The sequence below is a fragment of the Micromesistius poutassou genome (assembly GCF_964030765.1).
Source record: "Micromesistius poutassou genome assembly, chromosome: 23".
Taxonomy (NCBI): Eukaryota; Metazoa; Chordata; class Actinopteri; order Gadiformes; family Gadidae; genus Micromesistius; species Micromesistius poutassou.
In genome coordinates, this window is record NC_140293.1 from 9,094,926 (window position 1) to 9,109,033 (window position 14,108).

A 14,108-nucleotide genomic window follows, 5' to 3' on the forward strand; every position below is an offset into this window, starting at 1 on the left:
GTTGGTTATACCGCCACCCACTGGATCGGAGTGTGGATCAGTCACCATTTATATACTTGGACCCCCTAAATGAAACTGGTCTATTTAATAAAGGGGATTATTAGTTAGAGCTTTTCCCCATTTACTTTCCTGTTGCTTTGCGGTATGCATGGTCCTGTATGTCCTATCTTTAACCGGGATATAATACATTATTCTGACCCGATACTCTTGCCTCCAGATTATTTGTATACATAATTTGATGTGAGCTTTGGCTTCATTTTTTACTCAATGATATCTTTAAATAATATATACTCTACTACACACACACGACACTGACTCCTCTTTTCAGGGCGTTGAGTAAAAAAAAAAAAAAAGAATAACATTGCGGAGGTGATGGTTTATGAACGTGTCTCCACAGAGAGGCGCTGTTTGTAAGAAATAAACTTATTAGGACGGATGACGTCACTACAGGGACCCGGCAGTGACGTCATCCACCGGCCGTCCTAAGAAGTTTATCACGTTTATTTTACTGCGTTTATTAAGTTGATCAAATTAATTTTACTGCGTTTATACAGTTTATCACGTTTATTTTACTGCGTTTATTAAGTTTATTTCACTGCGGGGTAACAATGTTGTTCTATGTCAGCGCCTCCTCTTTGACAGCCGGGCGGACGGCTGGCGGATGACGTCACTGGGGGGTCACGTGTCCCCGACGCGTAGACGTGTTCCTTTGACGCCAAACCTGCTGTCAGTCACTTCTCTCTGATCTGCACCGCAGGGTAATGTAACAAATCCGCCCTCGATCCAACACCTGTGTGTGCATGTGTTGCGTGATGTCCCCAGTGTCCTGAGGCCGTCCTGTGCTGCCTGTGGTCGGCCGTGTGTCTGCAGCTCAGTTGTGTTACACTTGTGTCACGCTGTTTTGCAGGGTTTGTTCAAATCGTTTGGCAGGACAGGGCCACGGAATAATTGTTGCGCGTTAATATCTGTTTCTTAACAAGTTTCTTAAAACTTTATTTCGTTTTTAATGTTATAACTACTTCCAGTTCTCACTTATCAAACATGACACCAGTAACTGAGAGAGAGAGAGAGAGAGAGAGAGAGAGAGAGAGAGAGAGAGAGAGAGAGAGAGAGAGAGAGAGAGAGAGAGAGAGAGAGAGAGAGAGAGAGAGAGAGAGAGAGAGAGAGAGAGAGAGAGAGAGAGAGAGAGAGAGAGAGAGAGAGAGAGAGAGAGAGAGAGAGAGAGAGAGAGAGAGAGAGAGAGAGAGAGAGAGAGAGAGAGAGAGAGAGAGAGAGAGAGAGAGAGAGAGAGAGGTTTGAGTTATGCAAGGGGTGTTGTTTTTGTTGGATTTTAATTTTTATTTAACATTTATTTATCCAGGTGAGTCCCATTGAGACCTTTAGCCTCTCTAGAAACACAAAAACAGCACAGAAAAGACAGGTTCAACAAAACATACTTAACACTGGGAAGATTAGATTACAAGAAACAGGTAAGACAGATAACGCATAAAAAACACACTGAAACACACTGCAAGGTTTGTTTAGGGAAAGCATTTACAACTGTCAGATCTAAAGTGTTTGAGTATTATTTTTAAATGGTTAAGAGGAATTGCAACAGATAACTTAAGCTCTTTTTGAAGGAGATTCCATCACCAGTATTGGTGTGTCTGAGACACATGACCGTTAACCACGACAACAACTTAAACAACCACTGACAAGACCCCCAAATATCTCTAGATCATATCTCCCACGTAGTACAAGGACACGGATGAGGACATTAGACTTTAGACAGACGTCAACACACAATCCCCTGGCTACAGATCACAAAGGGCATCGGGCCAGTATTGCACATGGCATCAGGATAAACAAATACAACGGGTAAAGATGTCATGTAAGACAGCATTGTGTTCAGACCCGTGAGCAGGGGAATTAGAACCTTCTTAGAGGTTGGTTTAGAAAGCTGATGGATTGTGAATGAATGACTTTTTGGAGAGGGCTGGGGAGTGAAAGCTGAACCTGAGGGTGAGAGTTCAAAGTGTGTGTCTGCTTTACTCAGTACTCTTTCTGTGTAGGTGTAGTACCCAACAGCTTGCTGGCAGTGGTCACTATTTTCCTAAGCCTACTCTTCTGTGCTTCTGCTGCGCTGCTGAACCAGATTATGCAGAAGGTTAAGACACTCTCCACATGAGCAGTGTAGAACATCTTAGCCATTGTACAGTCAACATCAAATGAGACCAGCTTTTTCAAAAAGTAGCTTTAAGCCTTTGCTGTCGTTTTTTCTGAATGAGTTCTGTGTACTGCTCCCACTTCAACTTGTTGTCTAAAACCATCCCCAGATATTTATACTCATGGACAGAAATGCTTTGTCTCTCCTAAAATCAATAGCCATCTCTTTTGTCTTTGAGGTGTTGTATTGGTGTGTCTAGTGTGTGTTGTATTGGTGTGTCTAGTCTGTGTTGTATTGGTGTGTCTAGTTTGTGTTGTATTGGTGTGTCTAGTCTGTGTTGTATTGGTGTGTCTAGTTTGTGTTGTATTGGTGTGTCTAGTGTGTGTTGTATTGGTGTGTCTAGTCTGTGTTGTATTGGTGTGTGTAGTTGGTGTTGTATTGGTGTGTCTAGTCTGTGTTGTATTGGTGTGGTGTGTGTAGTTGGTGTTGTATTGGTGTCTAGTCTGTGTTGTATTGGTGTCTAGTCTGTGTTGTATTGGTGTGTCTAGTCTGTGTTGTATTGGTGTGTGTAGTTGGTGTTGTATTGGTGTCTAGTCTGTGTTGTATAGAGGTGTGGTTGTTTACGTCCAGTAAGTGCTGAGAGCAACAGGAGAACAGCTGAACACAGTACAGTGTTACAGTTAGTACAGTGTGTTACAGTTAGTGCAGTGTGTTACAGTTAGTACAGTGTGTTACAGTTAGTACAGTGTGTTACAGTTGGTACAGTGTGTTGCAGTTAGTACAGTGTGTGTTACAGTTAGTACAGTGTGTTACAGTTAGTGCAGTGTGTTACAGTTAGTACAGTGTGTTAGTACAGTGTGTTACAGTTAGTGCAGTGTGTTACAGTTAGTGCAGTGTGTGTTACAGTTAGTACAGTGTGTTAGTACAGTGTGTTACAGTTAGTACAGTGTGTTACAGTTAGTGCAGTGTGTTACAGTTAGTGCAGTGTGTTAGTACAGTGTGTTACAGTTAGTGCATTGTGTTACAGTTAGTACAGTGTGTTACAGTTAGTACAGTGTGTTAGTACAGTGTGTTACAGTTAGTACAGTGTGTTAGTACAGTGTGTTAGTTAGTACAGTGTGTTACAGTTAGTACAGTGTGTTACAGTGTGTTACAGTTAGTGCAGTGTGTTACAGTTAGTGCAGTGTGTTACAGTTAGTACAGTGTGTTACAGTTAGTGCAGTGTGTGTTACAGTAAGTGCAGTGTGTTACAGTTAGTACAGTGTGTTAGTACAGTGTGTTACAGTTAGTGCAGTGTGTTAGTACAGTGTGTTACAGTTAGTACAGTGTGTGTTACAGTTAGTGCAGTGTGTTAGTACAGTGTGTGTTACAGTTAGTGCAGTGTGTTAGTACAGTGTGTTACAGTTAGTACAGTGTGTTACAGTTAGTGCAGTGTGTTACAGTTAGTACAGTGTGTTAGTACAGTGTGTTACAGTTAGTACAGTGTGTTACAGTTAGTACAGTGTGTGTTACAGTTAGTACAGTGTGTTACAGTTAGTACAGTGTGTGTTACAGTTAGTAAGGTAAGGTAAAGTCAATTTATTTATATAGCACATTTCATGCAAAAGGGCAACCCAATGTGCTTCACAACAACAAATAAAACCATAGAAACATAAAATCAAAGCAGCAGATGAAAAATTGAAATAACACATTTTAATTTTTTTTTTTTTTTAATTAAAACAGTAAACAGATAAGAAAGTGTACATTTGAGTATTTATGTACATATATACACATACACATAAAAATATGCAAAATCAAACATAGGAGAACCACTAGTATAAGGAAAATTAAAGGAAAGCATCAGTGAATAGTTTGGTCTTGAGTTTTGATTTGAAACTGGTCGTGTTGGGGCGTGTTTTATATTGTTGGGTAGCTCATTCCATCATTTGACAGCATAGTGACTAAAGGTGGCCTCACCCTGTTTAGTCCTAGTTGTTGGCTTACAGAGCAGATATCTACCCTGTGATCTTAGGGGTCTGACAGGTTCGTATAGGTGAAGCATGTCAGATATGTAGACTGGTCCTGACCCAGTTAAGGCTTTGTAGACCAGAAGAAGTACTTTAAAATCAACCCTGAAGCTCACTGGGAGCCAGTGGAGTGATTTCAGAATGGGTGTGATATGGTCAGATCTTCTTGTTTTTGTAAGGACCCTGGCTGCAGCGTTCTGTATCCTTTGAATCTGTTTTATCGTTTTTTTGGGAAGGCCTATGAGGAGGGCATTGCAGTAATCAATCCTGCTAAAAATAAAGGTGTGTATTAATTTTTCAAGGTCAGCCTTAGTCATAAAATCTCTTAGCTTTGCAATATTCCTTAAGTGATAAAAGGCTGATTTTGTTACTGCTTTTATGTGGTTGTTAAACCTAAGATCATTATCAATAAGAACCCCAAGACTCTTGACCACATTTTTGGCTTTAAGGCCATTTGTTTCCAGAAGAGTGGCTATTTTAATTTTTTCTTCATTTTTTCCAAATATGATTACCTCAGTTTTTTCATTATTGAGCTGGAGGAAGTACAGTGTGTTACAGTTAGTGCAGTGTGTTACAGTTAGTGCAGTGTGTTACAGTTAGTACAGTGTGTGTTACAGTTAGTACAGTGTGTGTTAGTTAGTACAGTGTGTTACAGTTAGTACAGTGTGTTACAGTTAGTACAGTGTGTGTTACAGTTAGTACAGTGTGTGTTACAGTTAGTACAGTGTGTTACAGTGAGTACAGTGTGCTACAGTTAGTACAGTGTGTTAGTTAGTGCAGTGTGTTACAGTTAGTACAGTGTGTTACAGTTAGTACAGTGTGTGTTACAGTTAGTACAGTGTGTGTTACAGTTAGTACAGTGTGTTAGTACAGTGTGTTACAGTTAGTACAGTGTGTTACAGTTAGTGCAGTGTGTTAGTACAGTGTGTTACAGTTAGTGCAGTGTGTTACAGTTAGTACAGTGTGTTACAGTTGGTACAGTGTGTTACAGTTAGTACAGTGTGTTACAGTTAGTGCAGTGTGTTACAGTTAGTACAGTGTGTTACAGTTGGTACACAGTGTGTTACAACAGTTAGTACAGTGTGTTACAGTTGGTACAGTGTGTTATAGTTAGTACAGTGTGTTACAGTTAGTGCAGTGTGTTACAGTTAGTACAGTGTGTTACAGTTGGTACAGTGTGTTACAACAGTTAGTACAGTGTGTGTTCCAGACAATGGCCAACACACCAGACTGTGTGTGTGTGTTTGTGTGTGTGTGTGTGTGTGTGCGCACGCACGCACGCGCGCGCGTGTGCGTTAGAGCAGCAGCCCGCTGAAGGCCTGTGTGTGTGTTCCAGACGATGGCGTCCAGCCCGCCGTCCCGCCGGCTGGTGGCCTGCCTCCTCAACGTGTCCGAGGCGCGGAGGAAGGACCTGGTGGAGACGGTCGCCATGGCCGCCGTCTACAAAAGCAAAGGTGAGCGCTGTGGACTGGCTCTGACCTGGAGTCCGCAAGGGAGGCTTTGGCTCTACTTCTGACCGGGTCTGCCTTTCTGAAGGGGTCCACGTACCGCCCAGACTCAAACCAACGGCCAACTGCCTTTATCCAAGTCCAACCACTCCGGTGCCTCCGTTGACTGGCAGCTACACACTAGCGTGTACGTACTGCGCTTGTGCAAGATGCAATAAGTCTCCTTAACATCGGGGGCCGCTGGTCTGGCGTTGCCAGTCCACCCCCCTCCCACACGCCGCGTGGATGCGCTGGTTGTAACCAAATAAGAGGCTCCAATGGCTCCAGTCCTCACCGTCCACGCGGTTCCAAAAGCGTCCAACACAGCTGAACACACCGAACAGATTTGTTCCCCAACCCGAGTCTCCCCAGACGTTGGCCAGCGGTTGGGCCGGTGTGTTCCACGCTTTAGAGCTCACGGCGTTGTGTAGGCTTCACATGGTGCTTTGTTTTATGGGGTGTTTCATCTCCAATAGGAAGGACAACTTGTTTTTTGGTCAGTGGTGCCAATGCAGCGTCTTCTGCATTTCCGTGCTCAGTTTCTGTGTCTCAGTTCCTGAACTGAGACACTATTACAATCCTAACACTGCTGGGCATCAGACTACCACCATAGAAACTCTATATAATAGAAATATAATGAATACATACCTATGTCAGTAATAACAATTAGACAGGATTAAATGTAAAAGACTGCAAAAAAAAAAGACTGAATGTAATGATGTAAGTTAAATAGCTATTATAATTTGAACTGCTTCAATACATCGCTGTTCATTTGGAGTCACGCTTCAACAGTAGTTGAAGTTTCCATGCAGCAATAGAATAATAATTAAACAAATCATATCGTAGTACACAAACAACTGACAGACACACTTAACGAGGTGGTGGTGCTTAACGAGGTGGTGGTGCTTAACGAGGTGGTGGTGCTTGTGGTGGTGCTTAACGAGGTGGCGGTGCTTAACGAGCTGCTGGTTCTTGTCATGTCAGGCGAGCGGCGCGAGGGGGCGACGGTGCTCAACATCTTCAACGACCTGGACTACAACCGCTCCGTCATCACCATCGTGGCTGGCATCGACTCCATCAGTAAGTCCTCTCTCCTCCGTCAGTAAGTCCTCTCTCCTCCGTCAGTAAGTCCTCTCTCCTCCGTCAGTAAGTCCTCTCTCCTCCGTCAGTAAGTCCTCTCTCCTCCGTCAGTAAGTCCTCTCCTCCATCAGTAAGTCCTCTCTCCTCCGTCAGTAAGTCCTCTCTCCTCCGTCAGTAAGTCCTCTCTCCTCCGTCAGTAAGTCCTCTCTCCTCCGTCAGTAAGTCCTCTCCTCCGTCAGTAAGTCCTCTCTCCTCCGTCAGTAAGTCCTCTCCTCCGTCAGTAAGTCCTCTCTCCGTCAGTAAGTCCTCTCCTCCGTCAGTAAGTCCTCCGTCAGTGCTCTCTCCACCCTCTCCGAACGTCTCCGGGCTTTGGGCATTTCTGTCCATTTCTAATGATGTGATGTGATAGTGATGTGATGTGAACACTGTGACTGTGAGGTTGGGGGTCAGCCTGGGTTCAACGTGTTACAATACTGGGCCTGCTGAGCGACGCTTCTCTGAGGGGCATTCCGCTGAGTCACTGACATGGACTGTGAGGTGTGTGTGTGTGTGTGTGTGTGTGTGTGTGTGTGTGTGTGTGTGTGTGTGTGTGTGTGTGTGTGTGTGTGTGTGTGTGTGTGTGTGTGTGTGTGTGTGTGTGTGTTGGGCGTGGTGTGTGTGTGTGTGTTGGGCGTTGTGTGTGTGGTGTGTTGTGTGTGTGTGTGTGTGTTGGGCGTTGTGTGTGTGTGGTGTGTGTGTGTGTGTGTGTGTGTGTGTGTGTTGTGCGTTGTGTGTGTTTTGGGCGTGGTGTGTGTGTGTGTGTGTGTGTGTGTGTGTGTGTGTGTGTGTGTGTGTGTGTGTGTGTGTGTGTGTGTGTGTGTGTGTGTGTGTTGGGCGTGGTGTGTGTGTGTGTGTGTTGGGCGTGGTGTGTGTGTTGTGTGTGTGTGTGTGTGTGTGTGTGTGTGTTGCAGCGGAGGCGGTGCTGTCTGCGTGCGAGGCAGCCTGTGGATTGATTGACATGCGGGGTCACAGCGGGGCCCACCCCAGCATGGGCGCCGTGGACCTGGTCCCCATCTACCCCCTGGACGACGCACTGGGCCCCCAGCACTGTGCTGCAGAGGCTCGAGGTTAGACCCCAACACTGTGTGTGTGTGTGTGTGTGTGTGTGTGTGTGTGTGTGTGTGTGTGTGTGTGTGTGTGTGTGTGTGTGTGTGTGTGTGTGTGTGTGTGTGTGCAGAGATGTATAGTAACGAAGTAGAACTACTTCACTACTGTACTTAAGTACTAAAATGCAGTATCTGTACTTTACTGGAGTATTCTTTTTTTCTCCTACTTCCACTTTTACTTCACTACATATTTTTGATGAGTTTAATACTTTTACTCCAATACATTTTTCATGTGCTGAATCGTTACTCGTTACAATTATAATAATGATTTCTGTTGGAAGACGGAAAGGGGGGCTGTTTACGTTTGGTTGTAGTCTTTTCGTTCGGTTCTCCGTCTCAACAGTAGGGCTTGAACCGAACAAAAAGACTACAACCAAACGTAAACAGCCCCCCTTTCCATTTCCGGCCAACGAGCAATGAGTCTTCCAACAGAAATCAATGGGATTTATAAAATGCGATAAAATAGCAATAAAACATAAACAATATGATATTCAAACTTTTGACTGCTTTCTTTAATATAAACATAACACAATACTTTTACTTTTACTTTCAGTACTTGAGTAGTACATTTTAAAATAAACTACTTGCAATACTTAAGTACAAAACATTTTGAATACTTTAGTACTTCCACTTAAGTGGGGTGTTTAAAGAACACTTCTACTTCTACTCAAGTCACTTTTTTGATACAGTACTACTGTGTGTGTGTGTGTGTGTGTGTGTGTGTGTGTGTGTGTGTGTGTGTGCCTGCCTTTTGACTTGGGGTCTGTTTGTGTAGGTCTGTTTGTGTAGCTCTGTTTGTGTAGCTCTGTTTGTGTAGCTCTGTTTGTGTAGGTCTGTTTGTGTAGGTCTGTTTGTGTAGGTCTGTTTGTGTAGGCCTTCACAGGGCTCCGGGATTAGCCTTTTTTCCCGGTATTAAAATGAGCGAAATTGAAAGTCAGGCTGGAAAAAACAGAAAGTAGGGTGAGAGAACTATTTTTAGCCCTGATGGCTCAGGGTTTTTCAGAAGTAGATGAAAAAGGTTATTTAATCACAATAAACTAACCAAATACTGAGAGCTGAGCACACAGAACCTGCACTGTTCTTGAACATCGTTTCAAAACAACGTTTCAAATCCCTCTGTTTTATGACTAGCTATTAAAAGCCGATCCACTTAATGCTCGTGGGAATCAGAGCTGGCTTGGCTTAAGCCTTCCCATGGCATTAGTGTGACAGCAGTGTTATCTCTACAGATTAGCCTCCACACAACAGCACCATGTATCCTCATGTCGGTGGATTCAGGACATTACCACTTATGCCCCTCAGGTCATTGTGAGATTCTCATTAAAAGCGTGGGCCCTTTTATAAGCGTGGTCGTTAAGAGGTGCTCGTTATGAGCTTGCTCTGTGTTAAGTATGCTCATTATCACTGTAGCCATATGGCCATGTGGCTGTTCTCTGGATTATACTGGGGCTTGCTGCACAACTTCTGCACACTGTCTTCTTTAGTGCATTGTTTTGGCCAGCAGTACTTACATGAGGTAGTAGACGGTGTGTGTGTGTGTGTGTGTGTGTGTGCACGCGTGCCGCTCTCTAAGCTCAGTCCAGAAATGCATGAGAAGGTGTTAATAAGCATCCCTCCACTCAGCCGTGGCCCGGGGGCTGACGGAGCGGGTCCCTGGCTCCAGCGCCTTCCTGTTCGGCTGGGCGGACGGGCCCCTGCAGCGCGGCCTGGCCCAGCGGAGGAGGGACCTGGGCTGGTTCAGCAGGACCCCCGACATGCACGGCGTCACGCCCGACCTCGGGCCCCCGCCACAGAGACGCTACGGCCTCACAGGTAGGGCCTCCACAGGTAGGGCCTCACAGGTAGGGCCTCCACAGGTAGGGCCTCACAGGTAGGGCCTCACAGAGCCTCACAGGTAGGGCCTCACAGGTAGGGCCTCACAGGTAGGGCCTCCACAGGTAGGGCTTCCACAGGTAGGGCCTCACAGAGCCTCACAGGTAGGGCCTCACAGGTAGGGCCTCACAGGCAGGGCCTCACAGGTAGGGCCTCCACAGGTAGGGCCTCACAGGTAGGGCCTCCACAGGTAGGGCCTCCACAGGTAGGGCCTCACAGGTAGGGCCTCACAGGTAGGGCCTCACTGAGCCTCACAGGTAGGGCCTCCACAGGTAGGGCCTCACAGGTAGGGCCTCACAGGTAGGGCCTCACAGAGCCTCACAGGTAGGGCCTCACAGGTAGGGCCTCACAGAGCCTCACAGGTAGGGCCTCACAGGTAGGGCCTCACAGGTAGGGCCTCACAGAGCCTCACAGGTAGGGCCTCACAGGTAGGGCCTCACAGGTAGGGCCTCACAGGTAGGGCCTCACAGGTAGGGCCTCACTGAGCCTCACAGGTAGGGCCTCCACAGGTAGGGCCTCACAGGTAGGGCCTCACAGGTAGGGCCTCACAGAGCCTCACAGGTAGGGCCTCACAGGTAGGGCCTCACAGAGCCTCACAGGTAGGGCCTCACAGGTAGGGCCTCACAGGTAGGGCCTCACAGAGCCTCACAGGTAGGGCCTCACAGGTAGGGCCTCCACAGGTAGGCCTGGTGCTGATGACGATCCGGTAATAATCACAATAATAACAATCGTAACAGTAAAAGCTGAATGACACTAACTGTGTCGAGTCGCTGCTGTGAGGACGCGCGTCTCTGCGTCACCGACTATGCTTTAAGTTGTATTTCTTTATTCAACGGTGAAAACAATGTAGAGCATACAGTGTATTTATTCTTCTCCCCGTTATAAAGATGACTAATCAGTAATGGCCACTAGGGGCCGGGGGAAATCCATGGATTTACGTAAGAATCACAGTTCTCATCTTGTCCTTTATGTATGTTTATGTCATTATTTTGAAGGTTTGCCTTTGTGTGTACAATATTGCAATCGGTTATCATAAACATTTCAATATCAAAACGACATCGTCGTATACACGAGTTATGCTGCTCTCATCCCTTCATCTTCTGCACGACTTTCTCGGTGCCCAGCGGTCTGGAGTAGAACCCGTGTGTACCGAAACAAATCAAATCATAAGAAACCAAGTGAGTCACTGACTTCACCGTGGGCACTGGGTCCACTGGTCTGCTGTCACTGGGTCCAGTGGTCTACTGTCACTGGGTCCACTGGTCTACTGTCACTGGGTCCACTGGTCTACTGTCACTGGGTCCAGTGGGTCCACTGGTCTACTGTCACTGGGTCCAGTGGTCTACGGTCACTCTGGTCCTCCAGTACCCCCCCCCCCCGCCCCCTTCCATCCTAACCCGTGTGTCCCCAGGCGTGGGCGCCGGGCCGTACGTGATGAACTGCAACGTGACCATCGACACGACGGACCTGGCGCTGGGCCGCCGCGTGGCCGCCGGCCTCAGGGCATCCGCCCCGGGGGGGCTGCCCGGGGTGCAGGTGCTGGCCCTGCCCCACGCGGGCGCCGTGGAGATCGCCTGCAACGTGGAGAGCGTGCGCGGCGGCGGCGGCGCCGCGGCCCCGCCCGCCGGCCACGCCCCCGGGGCGGAGCGGGGGGGGGACGCCGCGTGGCCCGAGTTCAGCATCGGCGGGGAGCGCTACTGCCACGCCCCGGCCGCGCTCATCACGGCCAGGGTGGGGGCGCTGGCCGGCCGCGAGGGGGTGGGCCTGAAGGGCACCGCCCTGGTGGGCTTCACCCCCACCCAGTGCCGGGCTCTGGCGGAGCGGGCGCTCTCGCTGGGCCTCGGAGAGTTCTGGAAGGAGCAGCCGGGCGGCGGCGGCGGCGGCGGCGGCGGGCTCCGCATGTGAGGGGAGAGGCAGAGCTCGTTAGGCAGAGCCGCGCCGTGGCTCTCAGGGGCATAGGGCGCAGCGCTTATGTAATTGTCATATCATTATACAAAGTGGTTATGTAATTATGCAAAACATATTCAACGGTGGCCTGTTTCTCTTCTAGGAAGGAATGCTCAGACTGCGCTGTGGTTCAGAGTGTTTATCTCAGGTGTTTTTTATTGGTTTGATTCGTTTTGTAATTTTGGATTATTTGGATTATTTGGGATTCCATGTCCTAAAACTGCATTGGACTTTACAGACGATCCCTAACTAACCAATGTACTGTTAATACCTGTTAACACATGGATCCTCCACTAACTAACCAATGTACTGTTAATACCTGTTAACACATGGATCCTCCACTAACTAACCAATGTACTGTTAATACCTCTTAACACACGGATCCTCCACTAACTAACCAATGTACCTGGATCCCTGTGTTCAACACATGGAGGGAATGAGGAGCCACTGTGTGGACATGGTGATGTAACACAACGTTGTGCGAACAGACAACTCTGAGCTTTTATTTAAAATGGAAGTGTTTAAGATGGTGAAGTTTAATAAATGTTTTAATCAATACGGTGTGCGGGGCGTTGGTGTACTAATGGTCCTATTGATTTGTTGAAACAATGCCCAGACACCGGTCTGCCGGCTGGTCCTGTGGAATGTGCTTTGATTTGATGTTCTCCATAACAACTGAGAGAAGCCACTTGATGATTGGTCATTTCCTGTTGTTTACGAATGAAATAACATTCCCACAACGGACCACCATGAGTCAGTGGCTGTGTGGTAGTGGAGCACGGTCCACGTTCTGTGAGAAAGGCTCCTTACAGCGATCATTAGTCATCAGCACGGTGACAGCCCATCAGGAAGACTGGGATGGGATAGCACTACGGAACACCAGTGGGTTCATCGTTGGGATTCAGCCTCAGTGTGTGGTGGTAGGTCTCTCAGCGTGTGGTGGTAGGTCCCTCAGCGTGTGGTGGTAGGTCCCTCAGTGTGTGGTGGTAGGTCCCTCAGCGTGTGGTGGTAGGTCCCTCAGTGTGTGGTGGTAGGTCCCTCAGCATGTGGTGGTAGGTCCCTCAGTGTGTGGTGGTAGGTCTCTCAGCGTGTGGTGGTAGGTCCCTCAGTGTGTGGTGGTAGGTCCCTCAGCGTGTGGTGGTAGGTCCCTCAGTGTGTGGTGGTAGGTCTCTCAGCGTGTGGTGGTAGGTCAGCCTCAGTGTGTGGTGGTAGGTCAGCCTCAGCGTGTGGTGGTAGGTCCCTCAGCGTGTGGTGGTAGGTCCCTCAGCGTGTGGTGGTAGGTCAGCCTCAGCGTGTGGTGGTAGGTCAGCCTCAGCGTGTGGTGGTAGGTCCCTCAGCGTGTGGTGGTAGGTCAGCCTCAGCGTGTGGTGGTAGGTCCCTCAGCGTGTGGTGGTAGGTCAGCCTCAGTGTGTGGTGGTAGGTCAGCCTCAGCGTGTGGTGGTAGGTCCCTCAGCGTGTGGTGGTAGGTCCCTCAGCGTGCGGTGGTAGGTCCCTCTGTGTGGTGGTAGGTCCCTCAGTGTGTGGTGGTAGGTCAGCCTCAGCGTGTGGTGGTAGGTCCCTCAGCGTGTGGTGGTAGGTCAGCCTCAGTGTGTGGTGGTAGGTCAGCCTCAGCGTGTGGTGGTAGGTCCCTCAGCGTGTGGTGGTAGGTCCCTCAGCGTGTGGTGGTAGGTCCCTCAGCGTGTGGTGGTAGGTCCCTCAGTGTGTGGTGGTAGGTCCCTCAGCGTGTGGTGGTAGGTCCCTCAGCGTGTGGTGGTAGGTCCCTCAGCGTGTGGTGGTAGGTCCCTCAGCGTGTGGTGGTAGGTCCCTCAGCGTGTGGTGGTAGGTCCCTCAGCGTGTGGTGGTAGGTCCCTCAGCGTGTGGTGGTAGGTCCCTCAGTGTGTGGTGGTAGGTCAGCCTCAGCGTGTGGTGGTAGGTCCCTCAGCGTGTGGTGGTAGGTCCCTCGGCGTGTGGTGGTAGGTCCCTCAGCGTGTGGTGGTAGGTCAGCCTCAGCGTGTGGTGGTAGGTCCCTCAGCGTGTGGTGGTAGGTCTCTCAGTGTGTGGTGGTAGGTCTCTCAGTGTGTGGTGGTAGGTCCCTCAGCGTGTGGTGGTAGGTCAGCCTCAGCGTGTGGTGGTAGGTCAGCCTCAGTGTGTGGTGGTAGGTCCCTCAGTGTGTGGTGGTAGGTCCCTCAGCGTGTGGTGGTAGGCGGGCCCCGGGGAGCAGTGCAGTGGGGCCTTACATAAGGTTATATAAGGTCACCATCGTGTCCTGAGAGGGAGCCTCTCAGAGGGAGGGGCCAACGCGCTGCGTCTGATTGGAGCGCCTCTGACTCCAACGCTGGGACGGACCTGAGTCAAGGTTAGGGTTAGGTTAACAACAGGGTTAGGTTAACAACAGGGTTAGGTTAACAACAGAGGGTTAGGTTAGGGTTAGGTTAACAACACAGGG

General features: G+C 48.6%; 1 protein-coding gene across 5 annotated transcripts; it reads left to right on the forward strand.

Moving 5' to 3' along the window:
* The first annotated feature begins 661 nt into the window (after window positions 1-661).
* Window positions 662-14,046, forward strand: ftcdnl1 (formiminotransferase cyclodeaminase N-terminal like 1). 5 transcript variants are annotated; one of them, XM_084487010.1, is made up of 7 exons: window positions 662-758; window positions 5,457-5,606; window positions 6,624-6,719; window positions 7,670-7,825; window positions 9,488-9,676; window positions 11,148-12,651; window positions 13,822-14,046. In XM_084487010.1, the coding sequence occupies exons 2-6, from the start codon at window positions 5,492-5,494 to the stop codon at window positions 11,639-11,641; spliced, it is 1,050 nt and encodes a 349-aa protein (XP_084343136.1). In that variant the 5' UTR covers window positions 662-758; window positions 5,457-5,491; the 3' UTR covers window positions 11,642-12,651; window positions 13,822-14,046. The 5 variants fall into 5 exon arrangements, with proteins under 5 accessions (XP_084343136.1, XP_084343133.1, XP_084343134.1 ...); XM_084487007.1 differs by having other exon boundaries at window positions 680-758; window positions 5,489-5,606; XM_084487011.1 differs by lacking the exon at window positions 662-758 and adding an exon at window positions 1,449-1,469 and having other exon boundaries at window positions 5,489-5,606.
* The last annotated feature ends 62 nt before the right edge of the window (window positions 14,047-14,108 follow it).